The sequence below is a fragment of the Tasmannia lanceolata genome, unplaced genomic scaffold, assembly GCF_043159265.1.
Source record: "Tasmannia lanceolata isolate RefF3 unplaced genomic scaffold, GAP_Taslan_0.1 ptg000023l, whole genome shotgun sequence".
NCBI lineage: Eukaryota > Viridiplantae > Streptophyta > Magnoliopsida > Canellales > Winteraceae > Tasmannia > Tasmannia lanceolata.
In genome coordinates, this window is record NW_027518700.1 from 8274445 (window position 1) to 8294357 (window position 19913).

A 19913-nucleotide genomic window follows, 5' to 3' on the forward strand; every position below is an offset into this window, starting at 1 on the left:
CGACCCGAGTAAAACCTGACAGTTTTCTGTGATTTTTTTAAGCTTAAAACCATGGTTTTAAATTTCGACCGAAATTTCAACCAAAAATCTGTTTTTTTAATTAATTAAATATTTTACTGAAATTTGGACCGAAATTTTATATCCATTAAAATAGTAGTTTTCTTGTTTCGCTGAATTTCGGCTGAAATTTTGAAATTTCGTCCTAAATTTTGATTTCGGTGGGGTCCAAAACCGGAATTTCAAACCATGCTTAAAACTCAGGTTGGGTCGGGTTGAGCTCAGGTCAGGTCGGGTGCCGACCCAACCCGATCCGAGTTGCAACCACAAATTTCGGAGCACTAAAATTCTAACACCGCCTAATGGAAAGATGTAATCCATTCGTTGTTGGACCCCACCAAGGGTTTGTGTAAAAGAGAGGAAGGTTCTGAGCAATTTACTGGGTGTTAGATTTGTCATAGCTAAGTTTGAGACGACTTGACTTGACTCAGGATAAGAAAAACGGAGATGATAAATTTGCACCCCCCGTGGGATATTTCGCACCCCGGCAACTTTAATTGTGGCAGATTTTAACGCTTTTTGACGTTAAATCCCGTCATATTGGGCGCGAATAATCCTACATGGGGTGCGGATTTGTTATCATACTAAGAAAAATTATGTTTGGAGGCGTCTATTACGTGTGCCGCGGACTTAAATTCTCATAGCCACGACTTGACTTGTCATAAAATGAATGTGTGGTTCTCCAGCACCCACAACTCCACAAGCCCTATCTATAGAGTTGTCCTAAAATGAATGTGTGGTTCTCCAGCACCCACAAGCCCCTTCAATAGATAATATCTTATGAGGGATTTGCTAGCGTCCATCCCATAAGACAGTTCGTAGATTGCCAGTTGCATCTGACAGCGGCCACATCACAAATGAAGACAAAATCTGCTGAAAAGTCCCATCTTATAAAGGAGAGCTTCCTCTCTTTCCAATTTCTACTTATTGTTCTCACTTCTCACTTCTCACTTCTCACTTCTCACCATAACAATATCCTTATCGCTTCATGACGCCCTTCTCGTTGACTAGCCTCTGCTGGGTAGGAAAATACTATGCAAAAAACATTAAAGTCTAAGTCTTTCTCAGCATCCTGTTCTTCTTCTATAGATACAAAGGCCCACCCTCATTTCCTTCTCATCTCTAGCCATGAAGAGCAGATTAGCCTCTCTTTTTGCTATCTTCTTTTTTCTAGGTTGTTGCAATGCTGGGAGACATGATTGCCATTCTTCCTGTGGAACTCTCCAAGACATCACCTACCCACTTCGCTTAAACACCGACGCTGACGACTGCGGTGAAATCCACTTCGAGCTGTCTTGCGAAAACAATCGAACCGTTTTGCATCTCATGTCCAACGAATATTATGTTGAAGAAATTTCTTACGAGAGGCAGGTCATCCGAGTCGTCGATCCCGGTCTACAAAGAGACAACTGCTCTTCTCTCCCTCGCCATTCATGGAAGCAAGATGACGATTACAGTTACTGGTCTCTGGTGATAGACGATTATTGGTGGCCTCTTTTTTCATTCGTGAACTGTTCAGTTCCGATGACCAGCAGTTTGTATAGAGCTACTACATGCTTTAATAGCTCCATTACTCATGATTATTTGTATGTCATCACGGATCAGAAAATGAAAATATCTGATCTCGATACGTCCTGCAAGCTTCTAATGAATGTCCCTGTCCTTAAATTATTGCCCGGAACTCAAGAACATAACTATTCTAAGATTCACGACCTGTTGCTGATGGGTTTTGAGCTCTCTTGGGGATATTCGTTTCATGTTTCTTGGAAGGATTATCTCAGATGGATGAATCCCTTCGCATTACACAATAGTATGACATACTCTTTTGACTATGATGCTTACAAGTTGGGACCGTGGGGAGGTCTGGGACCGTGGACAGGTCTGGGACCGTGGACAGATCTGAATAGATGCATGGACAAATCTGAGTACATTGAATTTCATTCCTCTCATTGTGAGTACTCGAAACTTATTTGAAGAGTTTTAACTGCTAAATATTGTTGATGATATTTCCTTCAAATTATAACTAAGGTCCGTCGCAAAAAGCTTTTCATGGCTGGTCTGTCGCACCAGCCACATCGTGAATTGAAACAACAGGTTCTGTCTTCATTTACGAGGTGGCTGGTACATCGTGAATTGAGACAACAGGTTTTCTCTTCATTCACGAGGTGGCTGGTATGAAGTGTGACAGACCAGCTGCAAAAAGCCTTTTGGGATGGACAGTGGACTGATCTTAGTACATGTATTGATCATAGAATAATGCTATTTCATTCCTCTAATTGTGAGTACTACAAACTTATTTGAAGGGTTTTAACTGCTAAATATTGTTGAAGATATTTCCTCCGAATTATAAATATGGCGTATCTGATTTATGTGAAAAACAGAAAATAGATGAGTTAGGGTAACCTTTTCGATGCTGGAGATGAGGCACTGACTATGTCTCTCTCTTTACGAGTGAATTTACGAATTTACGCCTCTGCGGAATCTCATTCCGGTGCAGCAGATTTCTAGCCACAATCACCCCAGGATACAACAGCCCGCCCGTCGATCACGTTTGAAGAGAATCGAACCACACGAAAACTCTGATTGCCCAACACAATATGCAAAGTTGAAAGATGAAGAAGAAAGCAAAATGACATTGTTAACAGAGAACAAAAAAATAAAAACATAAGGGTTTCTGTTCGGTTTTTCACAATCAGTTGGTACACAAAACGTCGATTAATCTCTCTTTTTATAGAGCAAAAAATTCTGTTCAATGCACCCTTTAAGTCTATTATGAGACCCCTTAAACACGCATTAGAGAAAGAGCCATTTTCTAGACGTTACAGATGTGAGAGGTTGCATCCCGTCGGTCACAATACAAAATAACGGTGAACTTGATGGTAAAGTAATTTTGGCGCCGGTTGGTAAATCACGACTTTAACCGGGACATCAACGATGATGTTAACGGCAAAATAATTTCTTAATAACGGTGAAGTAATGGGCGGAGACAGACGAAATGAACAAAAACAAGGTTTAAGGGAGAGTTTAAGGTGACAGTTTTGTAATTAAATAAGACAAACTTTTAAAATTCAAATGGACGGTTTGGATCATTCTACTTTGTGGCCAAGCGTACAACTCATAATTTACAAAATAAATTGGTATCTATAAAAACTGGGGACTAGATAACCGCTTACTCTCTCTCTCTCTCTCTCTCTCTCTCTCTCTCTCTCTCTCTCTCTCGCAATCTCCATCTAGTTTTATCAAAATGAACTATGGCCCACACAATAGGATGATCCAAGCCGTCCATTTGATAGGCCACATCGCAAATAGGTTGTGTCCTAAAAAACCATTTCCATATGATGATCCTAGCTCTCGGATATAAAGAGAAACTGCTTATTATGGAAACCTCTATGGATTGGAGGGTTGAGATCATCCTATGCAATTGATTTTGGGGGCACAACCCATTTACGTTATGGCCCATCAAATGAACGGCTTGGATCATCCTACGGTCTGGACGGTACACATCATTTTCTTACGATTGGGCTTTAATGTTACTGTACAACCAACTTCATAGGATGATCCAAACCATCCATTTGATGGGCCACAATTTAAATAGGATGTGCCCCAAAAATCATTTTCATAGGATGATTGCAACCCTACAATTTACAGAGGTTGCATAATATGTAGTTTCTATTTAGATCAGAGGGCTAGGATTAGCATATGGAAAATGATATTTTGGGACGCAACCTATTTATGTTGTGGCCCATCAAATGGACGGTTTGGATCATCCTATGGTGTGGCGTTCATTTTAAAAAGTATGGGCAGGGCCTATGTTGTTCAAAGATGGGCCCAAAGATGGGCCCACCATCTGTTCCTATTGTGTAGAGAGACACCGGTCAAATGGTGGGAAACATGACATATACGTTAAAGTCTAACGTTTAGAGGTAGTCCGTCATAAGGGGGGTCATATAGCCTCCAAGGGGGGAAAATATCAGCGCCCTTTTTTGATTCACAAGAAAACTGTGGCTCAAACTATATGCAGATGGTTGGTATAGAAAAGGAAGGTGGCGCAGGGAGTGGCCGAGGAAAGGGGTTTAGGGACAGAAATATGGGGCTGAGAATTAGGAAATTTTGAGAAGGTCGCTATTAGGGCCCAAATAAACCAAAAGGTTGGTATTTTTTTTGTTGAGGTTGACAGGCAGCTGTGTCTAGAAAAAGGTGAAAGGTTGATTTAAAAAAAGGTTTTGGAGATGGGTTTAGAGAAGTTGGGCAGCTAAAAGATCACGAGGTATTTTGGAGGAAAGATAGGTAAAATTAACGGAAAAGAGAACTTACCTCAAAGATAAAAGATGGACCATGGAAAATCCGCATCATAAATCCGGACTTCTTGATTAGTGGTGGTTTGATCGTGGACGCAAGCGGGTCCAATCCGAGGATAAGCCTCACTCTGATACTAACTAACGCATCGGATCAAACAGGAATCGTACCCGAAGCGTACGATCCGATCCGAAAATTATCCTACAATCTACTAGGAAGAACAAGAACCCTAGAATCCACTAGGAAAGAAAAGAGAAGAAGAGAGAAATAGAGAGACAAAACGTCTTTAATATTATTTCATGATTTATTAAAAACTATAGTTTACAATGTCTTATATAAAGAAAGGCAATCCCTAACTTAGTAAACTTCTCTTAAAAGAAAGCCCTAAAATCCTACCACAAAAAGAAAGCACCTATAATTTGAGGTGCAATCGTACTACACTTAGGCCCGTTTGGATTGTTAGAATGGGAAATAAGAAACGGCATCTTAATCCCTCACCGCCTATTCTGGCGTTTGGTTCCGTCTCATTAATGGAATGGGGACTCCGGGGCGGAAATAAATCGGGAATATTCAACAGAACACGTTACCCACCGAAGGAGGTGGTATTCTGACTCCCAAGCAAATCTCTCTCTCACTCTCTCTGCAATAACAAACCCCATTTTGGAAAAGAGGCCGTTTCACCTGCGTCACGACCCAAGAGAAAAGGATTCCTTGCCATGAGCGGACCAGATTAAAAGTGTTAAAAAACCTGTCAAAAAGGTAGTCGGTAACCCTCTTCTTCACTTTTGGGCGGAAATTCTGCCTTTTTACTTTTTCTCCGCACGATCCTGTGCATCCCTTCTTCCTCAAAATACTAAAGAATCAGCGTTCACCGGTTTCACTTTTCTTGACCAATATGGATCCCTTCAAGTCTCACATAAATAAAAGCACAATGGAAAGCAAATCCGTTCAAGACTCACATAAATAAATGCACGTACAATGGAGCTTTGCTTTCTTCATTCAGTTCTCATGCTATATATATATATATAGATAGAGGAATAAGAGTGTGCGCTCGACCGCACCAAGCTTAGGTAAATCAGCTCCATAGGATCATCCTAACCCATCCAAAAGTGGAGGGCAAAATGGACAGACACCGTTTGCCACAAATCTGCCAATTTTTGCCCTCCACTTTTAGAGGGTTTGGATGATCCAATGGAGCTGATTTTTTGTACACACCCTATCTATGATGGGGCCTTGCAAATGAATGGTTTTGATCACTACAAAAAGTGTGGGACCCATGTGTTTAGGCCCTCGACCGCACCTAAGCTTAGGTGCGGTCGACCGCACACTCTTATTCCTCATATATATATATCTCTCGCCTGGCACTTTTTTTGTTTACTTTAGTTCCTTGGTCTGGTATATTAGAGACAAGCTTTTGTGGTTCGTTTCATTGCTCCTTTAGTTTTGCTTTAAGATAATTCTCATTATGTCTAGAAAAACCATTAAAATCCTCATCAAATCTCAATTTATGTGTAGAGTCCAAATCAAAAGTGGAACCTGATTACACTCTTAGCAGTCTTCTTCACTGTAGCAGACTTGATAAATTTTTCAAATTCTGCCTTCAGAGAAGCTCTGCGGACATGAAAACCCGTCAACATTGCTTCCAGTTCTTTACAGTTTCCTCCATTTACTTTCCCTCCATTTACATTCCCTCCATAGATAAGCCTGGTTGTTTCCACGACATCTGCACCAACAATCCCACAAAGCCATTTCCTTTAATTCAGAATGGACTTCTTGAGCCCAGCGGGAATTTCAACCTGCCAGTCCACATCTCAATTTAAGATAATTCTCATTAGAAAAACCATTAAAATCCCCATCAAATCTCAATTTATGTGTAAAGGAAGGAGACTGGATTAATAATGTCTTAAGGCATTGATTTCTTTGGATTTTGAGCCGCTCTTGTTTTTCCTAGAAGGTGAAGTGACCCCTGTTTTTTCGTTGAGAGGAAGAGAATGAGGAGAAAACGTAAAAGGCACGATTTGATGTTCTACTGATTCGACAATAGCCGGGTTGATTACAGATAACTGTAAATGGGGTTTGAAGAATAAAATGAAAGAAGAAAGCAAAGTGAGAAAAAATGATAAGTTTTCTGCATCGAAATCCTAGAAATCGCTGGCTGATTTCTCTGCACCAGCGCTCCCTTTGGATCCTTCGGTCAGTTTTTTCTAATTTTCTGCTTCTATGATCTCTTCTTTACTTCAAAGCAGTGGAGTCTTCATTCATTCCTTTGAGCTCTAATGTTTAACCAAACATTATAATTGGAATCAGGTTCCCTTTATAGGTTCAAGTGGAATAGGAATGGAATGTTATGTTGATTCCAATTCCTAATTCCAGTGATCCAAACGAGCAAATAAAATCCTAACAAATCAAGAAACTAATACAAATCAAGAAACTAATGACCTAATTTCTAAAAGGATAAAACCAAAATATTAGTAACCTAGTGTCCTCCGTCATGACTAGTGCTTGATCGGGTGAGATCTGGAATGTAGGATCGTGGGTAATGGCTAGTTTCTGATTGGGCGCTGTGAATTGTCAGATTTTTCCAGATTTGATCTGAGCCGTTGATCTAGGTTGGTGTGATCGGATGTTGATCCCGACCAGCTGTGATATAGACCATAGGATTGCGCTCTGATGTGTCCAATGGCTAGTGCTCAATCAGGTGTGATCTAGAATGTAGGATTGCGGGTAACGGCTAGTGTCCATTCGTGTGCAATGTGAATCGTTGGATAATGATCAAAGGCCAATGAACTGGGTTCCGAACCGTGGCTTGACGATCTAGCTGTTTTGCGGGAGGACAAATGTTTTACTCAAGCCAATAGTCACTTCAGGATTGATCTAGACCATAGAGTCGCAATCTAGTGTGACCTAACGATCAAATAAACAGCCAATCATGATCAAGTGCCACCAAAAGGTTCAATTCAATATGAAAAGGCACCATGAGGTCTATAAAATGATCAGAAATGCACCATTTTATAGAGAATCCGAAAATACAAGTGGAGATTTTGGATTAGAGAAATTCCAAAGCAACTTTCACTCTCATTAAGCCTTTTCCAAATTCGTTTTTACCCTCTTCTCTCTAGTGTATTGTTATTCTCGAAAAACTATTTCAAATACTTACCAATCCAAGGGTGATTTGGGGTTTGTTGCTGTTTAGTGCAAAACGTCAAAAGAGGGTGAAGATTTACCAGGCTCCATTGTATCTTGGAGGCGAATTTGTGATTCCCTTTGCACACTATTGGTGGTAGTGAATATCGTATTAAGGACACCCAACTACGTGCCTTGAAGCATCTCTCCTTTCATTTTCTCACCATCTCCACCGTCAAATTCCCCCCAACGAAATGTTGTAAAAAAATCAAGTGTAACTCAACAACTAAGATAAACCCTAAATACTCAAGGGAAACAAAAGCCTCTTGTTGTCCCAACACCCTTCTTATTAACAAAATCAGCATTACAATGCTTCAATTTTTTGCATTTAATCATAGAGTAGAAGCTTTGCAAATTATTCTAAAATCTCTCTTCAAAATTCCCAAACCTTGATTTTATGCCTTTTAGGCACATGACGTACCTATCCTACTAAAAGTTGGGATTTTGAGTAAATAATTATTTGTTGAAATTAGTACATAAAAATTCTTAGTGTCTTGAAAAGTGGAAAAGGTCATGTATTATGTTAAATATTAAGTCACTAATGAGCTCATAACATTTTTCATTCCATTATTAAGGACGGTTCATTTGCTGTACTGCTCATTGGGTATATACAATGCCTCATTTATGGTAAAGCTTTCAAAAGGCCTTCTTTTCTTTTGTAATTTTCTTTGAAAAGTGTGAAGCTTTTTCCATCTATAGTTGACCCTGATGACTTCGTTGTCTTTTGTCTCCTTTTCTAGTTCTCCCCTTGCAAATACTGTTTGCCATCCCGACCGGCTGTGATATAGACCATAGGATCCGAGCCGTTGATCTAGGTCGGTGTGATCGGATGTTGATCTCGACCGGTTGTGAAATAGACCATAGGATCGTGCTCGGATGTTTCCAATGGCTAGTGCTCAATCAGGTGTCATCTGGAATGAAGGATTGCGGGTAACTGCTAGTGTCCATGCGTGTTCAATGTGAATCGTCGAATCGCGACTAGTCGCGTCCTAATGATCAAAGGCCAATCAACTGCGATCCGAGCCGTGGCTTGACAATCTAGTTGTTATGGGAGAGGATGGATGTTTTACTCAAGCTAATAGTCACCCCAGGACAATCCTAGACCATAGAATCGCGATCTAGTGTAATCTAACGATCAAATAAGCAGCCCGCCACGATCAGGTGCCACGAAAAGGTTCAATTCAATATGAAAAAGGCATCATAAGTTCTATCAAATGATCAGAAACGCACCATTTTGTAGAGAATCCGAAAATACAAGTGGAGATTTTGGATTTGAGAAATTCCAAAGCAACTTTCACTCTCATGAAGCCCTTTCCAAATTCGTTTTTACCCTCTTCTCTCTAGTGTATTGTTATTCTCAAAAAACTATTTCAAATACTTACCAATCCAAGGGTGATTCGGGGTTTGTTGCTGTTTAGTGCTATACGTCATCAAAAGAGGGTGAAGATTCATCATGCTCAATTGTATCTTGGAGGCAAATTCATGGTTCCCCTTGCACACTATTGGTGGGGGTGAATATCGTATTAAGGATAGTGACTACGTGCCATGATGCATCTCTACTTTCATTTTCTCACCATCTCCACCGTCAAATTCCCCCCAACAAAATGTTGTAGAAAAATCAGGTGTAACTCAACAAGTAAGATAAACCCAAAATACTCGAGGGAAACAAAAGCCTGTTGCTGTCCCAACACCCTTCTTATTCACAAAATCAGCATTACAATGCTTCAATTTTTGCATTTAATCATAGAATAGAAGCTTTGCAAATTATTCTAAAATCTCTCTTCAAAATTCGAAAACCTTGATTCTTTGCCTTTTAGGCACATGATGCTACTAAAAGTTGGGATTTTGAGTAAATAATTATTTGTTGAATTAGTAAATGAAAATTCTTAGTGTCATGAAAAGTGAAAAAGATCATGTATTATGTTAAATATCAAGTCACTAATGAGTTCATAACATTTTCCATTCCATTATTAAGGATGGTTCATTGGGAATTGTAAGAGCCAATAAGAAATCCTAAAATAAAATATATCAAAACAGTAGTTTAGTGTGTTTAACATAGCAAAACAACTCTTATTCTTATACAAATTATGTGTTGGATTATGCAGATTTCTTCCGGTTTATACAGTGCCTCATTTATGGTAAAGCTTTCAAAAGGCCTTCTTTTCTTTTGTAATTTCTTTGGAAAGTGTGAAGCTTTTTCCATCTATAGTTGACCCTGATGACTTGGTTGTCTTTTGTCTCCTTTTCTAGTTCTCCCCGTGCAAATACCGTTTGCCATCAGAGGTAAGATCACTTGACAATCTAAATTGCAATTAAAGCAGTGCTTTTATTATCAAATCTAATGAATATTATGTATTTGGTTCTCCGTGAGAAGTTCTTTTACCAGCAAGAACATTAATTGGGGTATTCTGCCTAGCTATCTTCTTGGCACATAAGTTAAGAACCAGACATATTTGGATGGATGCCACTGTTGAAGAGTTCTTGAGTAAGCATAGATATCAGACACCAACAAGATACTCTTATTCACGTATTAAGAAGATGACTAAAGGTTTCAAAGAAAAAATAGGCCAAGGAGGCTTTGGCACTGTCTTTAGAGGAAAGCTCCAAAGCGGTCGTCTGGTTGCGGTAAAGATGTTGGCCAAATCAAAAGGGAACGGGCAAGATTTCATCAACGAAATTGCTACCATAGGAAGGATTCATCATGTCAATGTGGTTCAACTCATCGGATTCTGCTCAGAGGGTTCGAAAAGGGCTCTTATTTATGACTACATGCCAAATGGGTCTTTGGAAAAATACATTTTTCCTCAGCCAGAAAGCACCAACCCTTTAAGTTGGGAGAGGACGTACCAGATCACATTAGGAATAGCACGAGGGATCGAATATCTACATCGAGGTTGCGACATGAGAATTCTCCATTTCGATATAAAGCCTCACAACATCCTTCTTGATGGAAATTATATACCAAAAGTTTCGGATTTTGGACTAGCTAAGTTTTATCCAACGGAAGAAAGCATTGTATCGGTCACGGCCGTAAGAGGAACTCTAGGATATATGGCCCCTGAACTATTTTATAAAAATATCGGGGGTGTCTCTTACAAGTCTGATGTCTACAGTTTTGGTATGCTTCTAATGGAAATGGCAGGGAAGAGGAGGAATGTGAATGCGGAGGCGGAGAATTCGAGCCAAATTTACTTCCCATTATGGATATATGACCAGATTAATCAAGGAAATGATATGGGATTTGGAAACGCTGAGGAGGATGAAAAAGAAATAGCAAAAAAGTTGATTATAGTGGCACTATGGTGCATACAAATGAAGCCTATAGATCGTCCTTCAATGAGCAAAGTGTTAGAGATGCTTGAGGGAAGTATGGATCTTCTACAAATACCAGCCAAGCCTTTTCTATCCTCTCCAACTCGGGGGACTAATGAAGATGATGCGGGACACATGGGTAGCATGGGATCGTTAACAACTCTTTCTGAATATGGGTTAGTTTCGCAAGATCACACAGAATCAAATCCCTTACATGTGATAGTAAATTAATTAAGGATTGATAAGAACTTGTAATATACAATGATAATGCTTGGCATGCAAAGTGTTGTATTTATATGCTATCCCAAATATGCGTCCCGCCTTAGCTAAGGATCAACGTTTGGGTCCCGTCTATTATTAACCATAGTTAGCAAAACTCCATTTTATGTACTGTACTTTTAAAAAAAAAAGAAAACACATTTTATTAGACTGCCGTTTAATACTCTGTTTAAAACTTTTACACCTGAAAACATTTTTAAACATGAGTTTTTCCATTTAAAACACATTTTAGACATATTAAATTCGCTCTATTTGACAACTTTTCAACTTTACCCCCACTATTGTCTGTAAACAACAAATTTTAAATGCATTTTATTGTGTTTCCATTTTTTAAGTATTTTTGTTTTCATCCAATATCGTATTAAACCTGAGTTCAACCCGACCCAACCCGAGTTTTTAAGCTTAAAAAAATAAAAATCATAAAAAAATATCGGGTTTCACACGGGTCAGGTTGTCAAATCCTCAACCCAAACCCGACTCGAACTCAACCCGGGTTAGCAAAAGTCAACCTGACCCGACCCGACCTTTTTCCGGGTTTCACCCGTCGGGTTCAGGCTGAACCCGACCCGAGTTACACCCCTAACTTTTACCTACAAATTTGTCCGTAGGGAAAACTCGGTCTTGTTGTAAGTTCACTTTATCCACTTTATTGTGTTTCTCCTCTAACATATTCCTTTCTATAGCTTGTTCTTCAAATTGTGGATGTTGGAGAAGTCGTTCCAATGTCTGCAAATCTAATTTATATTTTAATAATTTTTTATAATCATTTCATGAAAGAGGAAGTTTACCAATTATTGTTGGGACTTGAAAGGTTTCATATATTGCTTCTCCAATGGCTTCAACGACTTGAACAATTTGATGTAAATTTTGAACTTGCTGAATAATTGGCTTATTATCTACCATCTTAAAGTCAATATATTTATTGATGAGAAATAATTTATTTCCGGCATCTTCATTATCATACCTAGCCTAAAGTACATTCCATAATTCTAAAGCAATTTTGTACTTTTTGAATAGATCAAACAACCTATCACTCATTGCATTTAAAATCATACCTCAACAAAAGTAGTCATTTTGCAACCACTTGTATTGCTTCGTTGTATATCCTTCATTCGTCCCTTCACTATTTGTTCCCTCATTGTTCATTCCGATGGGGTATGAAGTGTAGAGAACATACGCAACTCGATGCAATAAAAGGTGAAAGTGAATCTTCAATTGCCATCGTTTGAAACTCTGTTCGTCCCCTAAACCATTAGGGGCCATTTGGATTTCAACATTATAAAATTTCATATTTCTTCAAAATCTTAAGGGACGTTGGATACGCAGATTTTAGAAATCTGGTTTTAGTTTGAAAATAGTGTAAAAGAGGGTTCATGATCAAGCTCTTGTATGTTGTCCTGACAGCGTTTCTTGGATTTTAAGTAAGAAATCTATGTTTTAGAAATCTCTCCCTCTTCTTGAGATTTCTAAAACCTGAAAATATGGGATGACCTGCTACTCTCTTGCCGACGGAAAGGAGGGCAAGAAATCAGAAAATGATGGCTGGTCTGCTTCTTCTCTTATCTCTCATCTACAATTTTGAAGAAATCCCGGATTCTAAAATCCGCGTATCCAAACGTCCCCTTAGATTGGAGAAAATCTGATTACTAAATTATGGATTTTAAAATAGGCTGTTTGGATAACATCCCTCAATTTCCAAGAATTAAGTTTAGGGCTGTTTGGATGCAACTCTAGACTTCGAAAACACTAATTTTGATTTTTTATGTTTAATATCTTTAACATCATCTATTAAAATACAGTTGTGAACTCTCAAAAATAAAAATAAAACTGCACCCACTGGCCAAATAAATCTGATGAAAAGAAATTCAGGAACTAAATTCAAACTAAAAGTATAAGTAAAACCCTCATATTTGGGGAAAGCAGAAACATTGACTTTAAAAAAGAACAAATCAAAGGACAATAAACAGACTCATGTTCTAGCATAGAAAGCGGATGGTATTAGGGTTAGGGTTCAAAATTAGCAGTGGAGAACCTCAAAAAGTAGGATGTCAGAAGGCTTAAATTCTATAAAGCTAAAAAGGAGGGTTGGTTGTTGCAAAAGGGGGTTTTGGTTTAAGTTAGGATTACAGTTCTTATATCCATCACAGGATAGAAAATCCAGAGAGGATTGGTCAATTGTTACATACCTAGGGTTAGATTTTTGCGTTAGTTTTTAGATTTAGTAGGACTCTTTGGATAAGGGTTAGTGGTTATATCTTTAAGAGTTTTATAGGATTAGGTCTCTTGCTTGTTAGTGGTATAAATAATTTGTAACAGGTTATTTTCAAATTAATGCAGAAATCTATCTCCAAAATTGTGTTTTTGCACAGAAAGGAGGAACGACCCTTCCCTTGAAGTGGGTCAAGAGGCTGATCTTCCCTCTAAGAAGATCAAAATTGTTGTGAACCGATTTGGGTTCGTAACAATTGGTATCAGAGTAGCACGATATGGACTGTGGAGAAGAAAATCGAAGGAGCAATGGATCCGTAGGATGGGACGATAACTTGTGTTGGATTCATAGGAATTCCTTTCGATCAAGGAGTAATGGGTTTACCTTCTCAACTGATAGTGAGAGAATGAAATCGGGATGAATATCGAAGCCTAGAGATCAAAAGGCACCTAGCTTCCATGAATGCCAAGTTGAACAAGATAGCGCTCTCGCTTGGCGTGAAGATAGAAGAGCCCCCATGTTTGAAGAAGTTGAATGAAGAGTTCAATGAGAGGATCGTCTAGAAGGCTTGTGTGATGAAAAAGAAAAGAAGAAACAGAAAAATGGGAGAAAAGAAGAGAGAAATAAATTAGATAAAAGAAAAGATGAAGAAGACAAAAAAGAAAGGCCATCGTCGAAGAGTCTACCGTTCATTTTGCTCTCAATCTGTCTGACGCAATCGAAAAGATTCTTACCCACAACCATATGTCCATCAAAATATAAGTAACTTCAAAAAAGCACAGCCAATGAGCTACGATGAACGGCACGATGAGATCATGGTGACTAATCGCAAGACGAAGAGAAAAAGAAAAGGAGCACAAAGGAAATGAAAAGAGAAAGTAATTTCGGAATGGCATGCACAAGAAGATTTTATTTTTCACATATTGGCTTAATCTCTAACCTTGAAGATAAGGTTGATTTCAAGGGAGGTGGAATGTTACGTACCTAGGATTAGATTTTTGTGTTCCTTTTTTTAGATTTAGTAGGACTCTTTGGATAAGGGTTAGTGGTTATATCTTTAAGAGTTTTATAGGATTAGGTCTCTTGCTTGTTAGTGGTATAAATAATTTGTAATAGGGTATTTTCAAATTAATGAAGGAATCTATCCCCAAAATTGTGTTTTTCCACAGAAAGGAGGAACGACCCTTCCCTTGAAGTGGGTCAAGAGGCTGATCTTCCCTCTAAGAAGATCAAAACTGTTGTGAACCGATTTGGGTTTGTAACATCGATTTGGGCATACAGATGGGTCCGATGAGTCAGAGTCGTTTGTTCTATGAGGAAAAAGGTGAATGGGACACCGAGAGAGAAGAATAAGCCCATGAATTTTACTCTCGTTTCCTGATTTGTCACCCATCTATGGACTGATAGAGAAGGAGATGTGATGCAGCCCACACCCATGTGGCTGACAAATTTGAAGCCCACATTGACCATCCCAAGCAAGTGAGAACATCAACCCGCATTCAAGCCCAACACAAGGCCCAAATTCAACTTGAATCCACCAAGCATAAAGGCCAGCCCCAGCCCAAGATCATGGACACTCCAATTCGGGCCTGATCTAGTTGCATTCCCGTCATAATGATTCTGGTCATTTTTGAAGTACGATTTTGGACCTTTAGATGGAATAATCATGGAAAATGGTAAACTAAGAATTTGTAGATTTTTGAATTCTGTCTCAAACGGATATTTATGGTCTTCATTTGACTAAGTGGTTGGAAAGTTATGACCATTTTAGTAGACAATGTCTGTAGGACTTTGACTAGCAATGTGTTTGTAAGTTATTTATGAGTTTTGTAAGTCCCTAAAATAGTTAGTAGGCTAGCTTGAATGTCTTCTCTATTGTATTTTCTCTATAAAAGTCTAGCAAACATCTGTAATGAAGTTTTTTTAGTTGAATATTGAATGAAAATTTGCCTAGTGTATTTTCCCTTGAACCTTGAAGAGTTCATCCTTGAAACCTAGAAGAGTTTCACTCCTTCCTTAAAGAGTATGAGCTTTCCCTTATTGTTTGCATCCTTGAAGAGTTGCAACCATCAATCTAGAAGAATTGATGTTACCTATCTTCCTTGGCAACCTAGAAGAGTAGCCATTGAAGTTGTTATCTTTACCTTGAATTCAATCTTTGATGGACATCCTACTTCCAGCATACTTTTGAGTACTTTGCAGTGCTTTTTTGAAAAAACTTTCTTCATCAAAGTTCTAGATCTGTGAGTCCTTGAAAATTTGGCTTTAGAGTCAGATCATTCCGACCTATATCGAAGGGGATACGCTCATTTTACTGAACTTGCACAAATCTATTTTCCTGTATCCAAATTATTGAGAGCCTGAGTGTGTGTCTATCACTCTCCCGATCCTTAGTCCAAGAAGCTTAGGAGAGGCTTGCATCAAGATCGTCTCGTCATGTGGTTGTTTTTAAATCTAGGTTTTAGAAATCTTAGGATAGGGGAGAGATTTCTAAAACATGAATTTCTTAGTTAAAATCCAAGATGGTGGATTCTAAAATCCAGGATTTCAGCTATCCAAATACTAATTTCAGGCTAAAACCAGAATTTTATAATCTTAGATTTCAAAATCCATGTTTCCAAATGGCCCCTTACACACTTAAGATTAACCTTCACCTATGCACATGTGTTTAAACCCCTTGTTCCATTATTTGCATACCATTTGAGGGATTAGTGAGGATTTCACTTGTAATCTTTCTTGAGTGTTTATGTAATGAGCTATACTTGGTAAATCCTCCTTAGACAAGGATAATTTTGTTTCTCTTTTTGTTGTAATTTGGTGAGAAGGACACTGCATCAACCTTCGATCTCAAGGCTTGGGGATAAAGCCTTGGATTGGTTGGAGCCTTGGAGGGCACCCAATCAAGCCTTGGAGGGGCAAAGCTTGTAACGGTTAGGTCTTCACCCGTAAAAAGACCAGGATAGTGGAGCCACGAGAGGGAACATCTCTGGACAGTGGATGTAAGCCGGAATTGGGCTGAACCACTATAAAATTGGTACCCTTCTTCTAAACTCTTCTCTTTACTCTTCGGTTCTGTAATTGAATCATTTCTAAGAGGACAAAAGTTTTTAAATCCTAATTCACCCCCAGTCTTGGGTTGCCACATGGGCCAAAATTTTACATGTGGACAAATCGTAAATTACTAAAGCCATATACATTTTGGATTTTGAGTCTACTAATCAATTTTGGAATTAAAATCAATTCCCAAAATCTAAAACTAATAGAGCCTAAGAAATAATATACCATTTGCTAACAAGACTAGTTAGCATGATTTACTCTCCATTCTTGCGATGTAGCTTTGATAACTAGTATCAATTACAATGGTTCTTTGTAATCAGTGCTCAAAGAAAAATATTCCCGCTGTGAAGAAAATGTGTACAATTATAGGACGCACAAAACACATCATAACACTTTCTCAATGGAAAGAGTAAAACACCTTCATACTTATTCTAATTCAGTGATGGTTCACAGTTTTGTACCTTGAGTTTCTTCAGGTAGTGTTACATTAGTATTTGGTGGACCTGTAGAAGTAAACGGGTCTGGTGGCATCATTATGCTTTCCATACTTCCTTCCAACATCTGGACTACACTTTTCATAGAAGGGCGATCCACTGGGTGCCATTGTATGCACCATAGAGCTACTATAGTTTGTTTTTTTGCAATCTCAGCATCTCCATCCTCCTCAATCCTGAGTCTCAATCCTTCTCCTTGATTGAGTTGATTATATACCCATTCGGGAAAGTAAACTTTGCTAGTGTTTCTCACGGTTGCATCGGTGTTCTTTCTACCCCCAACCGTTTCTAGCAACAGCATTCCAAAACTATAGACATCCGATTTGTAAGAAATATTTCCAAAGTTTCGAGAGAAGACTTCGGGTGCAATGTAACCCATGGTTCCTCTAGCAACTTTCATAGATACAATGCTTTGTCCCCTTGAACATAATTTTGCAAGTCCAAAATCAGATATATTCGGATTAAAGTTATGGTCTAGAAAAATATTGTGAGGCTTTATATCAAATTGGAGAATGCATTGTTCACAACCCTGGTGTAGATATTCGATTCCTCTAGCAACACCAACTGCAATATCTCGAAGTTTTTCCCAACCAAGCAATGGGTCTTTAGAATTGGCCGAGAAGATGAATCTCTCAAGTGATTCATTCGGCATGAATTCATAAATAAGTGCTCTCCTGAATCTGTTAGCACAAAAGCCTAGAAGGCGAACCACATTGACGTGATGAATTCTACCAATGGTACCCACTTCGTTAATGAACTCTTCTCCATTTTCACCAGAGTTTTGGAGGAGCTTTACGACAACAGTGACTTCATTGGGAAGCTTGCCTTTGAACACAGAGCCATATCCTCCTTGATTTAATTTCTCCTTGAACTGATCGGTCATCCTTTTCAAATTAGCATAAGAGTATCTCGTGGGCTTTAGAGATTTGTAATCTTCCAAGAACTTCTCAACATTGAGTTGGTTTTCTATTTCCTTTCTATCAGATTTCCATCTATTGTAGACCTTAATGCAGACCAGGGTTGCTACTAAGAGAACAAAGATGCCTATGTTGACACCTGCACGTATAATAGCTTTGAAATTAATAAGAAGTTCTTAGGATACATTTGTCGACTGTTTAAACATGGCAGAGAGCCTCACCTATTATAATGCACTTTTCACATGGGCCTGTAAAAAATAACAATAGAAAGTTAGAATCATTGCACATATGGTCTTCATTCATTTCATGAAAGTCAATCCCTCAACTAATCATTCAATTAAGCAAACATAGCAGCTCTTAATTGCTAACATTAGATTTTCTTTAAAAAAAGATCAAAACAACAAATACAACTGCAGCGAAAAAAATAAATGATTAAGAAGAAAATTCAAGGTAAGAGGTTGGGGGCCATTACAGGCACCTATGCATGCATGCTACAAACATAGTCCCTCTAGGCGCGCACACATACACACAGACACATACTATAAAGAGTTCCCAGAAGTTATTCAATTCAAGGTAAGAAGTTGGGGGCCATTTACAGGCACCTATGCATGCATGCTACAAACATAGTCTCTCTAGGCACACACACAGACACATACTATAAAGAGTTCCCAGAAGTTATCTACTTCTTTTAGGATCCTAACAGTTAGATCACCTACAAACTTTTATGATCAAGATGATGTTTAGCTCCATACAATGAGACTAAACCTTTCAAAGTTTTGCAAGTTACAATTAAAAGCAATAAAAATTAAATTTCCACTTACATTTGGAAGTGAAACAAACTTTAATAAGTTTAAAAGTCAACAACCTCCACTAAAATCACATAAGTGAATTACTTCGCCATGTTGGACCAACAGGATGATCCCATGTTCCTTGGTCGATGAGCATATGAACTATTCCTCTCACAATAATGAAAAAGAAAGGTTAACTTGAGTCCAAAACAACAAATATGCTCATTATAGGGTTCTATAATTTTTATTTCTTGAATTCTATTTTAAGTGTACTTGTCACGCCCCATCCCCACTGTGTAAATATTGTCTAGTTCTGGGTCTTCCATCATCCCCAGTTTTGTTTTCCAGCAACACTAATCATGCCCGACCCACTCCGCGAGCCCCGCCCGTTAGAGATTCTGAAAATGCATCTACACATGGAGAAGGAGAGCTCACATATATAGCCCAAGAAATTTCTCTCCCTTTCCAATGTGAGATCTTACAAGCCACCCCCATTAGGGCCATGTCTCCTCGCTGGCACACCGTACTGTTGGAGATACGGTTCTGATACCAGTTTATCATACCCCATTCCCACCATTTAAATATTGTCTGGTTCTGGGTCTTCTACCCTCCCCAGTTTGTTTTCTAGCAGCACTAACCGTGCCCGACCCACTCCGCAGGCCCCACCCCTTAGAGATGCTAAAAACATGTCTACAAAGGGAGAAGGAGAGATCACATATATAACCTAGGTACTTTCTCTCCCTTTCTGATGTGGGATCTTACAATACTCTTATTGTTAGCCCAAGGGTTCAACCCTACCCATATTTTGATGATCCTCAAACCAAAACTGATTAAGTTCAATAATGTTCTTTGCAAGTGATGTGCATTAGATAGGTAAATCAAGTATAGATTACAACTTGCACAAGTACCATTGATGCCCGAGCCTGAAGAAGTTGGAGGAGTCACATGCTCAAGTCTAGCCAAAGGTTCACAATCACATGCAAAAGCCCAAGGAAGCTCATTGAAGCCAATGCAATCAAGGAAGTCTAGTGTCTTTACATCTTTTAGATTGTGTTGGAGATACTTCACATGTGGTTTTGCATATTTAACTTAGTTTGTAAACCATTTTCAAAACCACCCTTGGACCTATTGAATTTCATGGAAAATCTACTTCAAAGGCCCCAAAGTGTGTTTAAAACAAAAGACATGGCCCAAAGACGAAAGCCCTAAAAGTTGGAAAGGTTTTGAAAACAAAATGTGAGAATCAAGTGCAGGGGCAATTGACTGGACCCCCCACGCACCCCATGCCAAATCAATTGTCTGTGGAAGCCAGTTTTTCTCG

General features: G+C 38.7%; 2 protein-coding genes and 1 pseudogene across 2 annotated transcripts; 2 read left to right on the forward strand and 1 right to left on the reverse strand.

The window, feature by feature from the left end:
- The first annotated feature begins 1055 nt into the window (after positions 1-1055).
- LOC143856732 (uncharacterized) lies at positions 1056-9833 on the forward strand. The gene is made up of 3 exons (XM_077367010.1): positions 1056-2008; positions 9642-9674; positions 9787-9833. The coding sequence occupies exons 1-3, from the start codon at positions 1186-1188 to the stop codon at positions 9831-9833; spliced, it is 903 nt and encodes a 300-aa protein (XP_077223125.1). The 5' UTR covers positions 1056-1185.
- A 158-nt stretch (positions 9834-9991) lies between these two features.
- LOC143856731 (rust resistance kinase Lr10 pseudogene) lies at positions 9992-11185 on the forward strand (annotated as a pseudogene).
- Positions 11186-16610: 5425 nt separating this feature from the next.
- LOC143856340 (rust resistance kinase Lr10-like) lies at positions 16611-18466 on the reverse strand. Its single transcript, XM_077366535.1, has 2 exons — positions 18026-18466; positions 16611-17943 (listed from the first exon to the last, which is right to left on the reverse strand). Exons 1-2 carry the CDS (start codon positions 18105-18107, stop codon positions 16841-16843), a joined length of 1185 nt encoding a protein of 394 aa, XP_077222650.1. The 5' UTR covers positions 18108-18466; the 3' UTR covers positions 16611-16840.
- Between the last annotated feature and the right edge of the window lie 1447 nt (positions 18467-19913).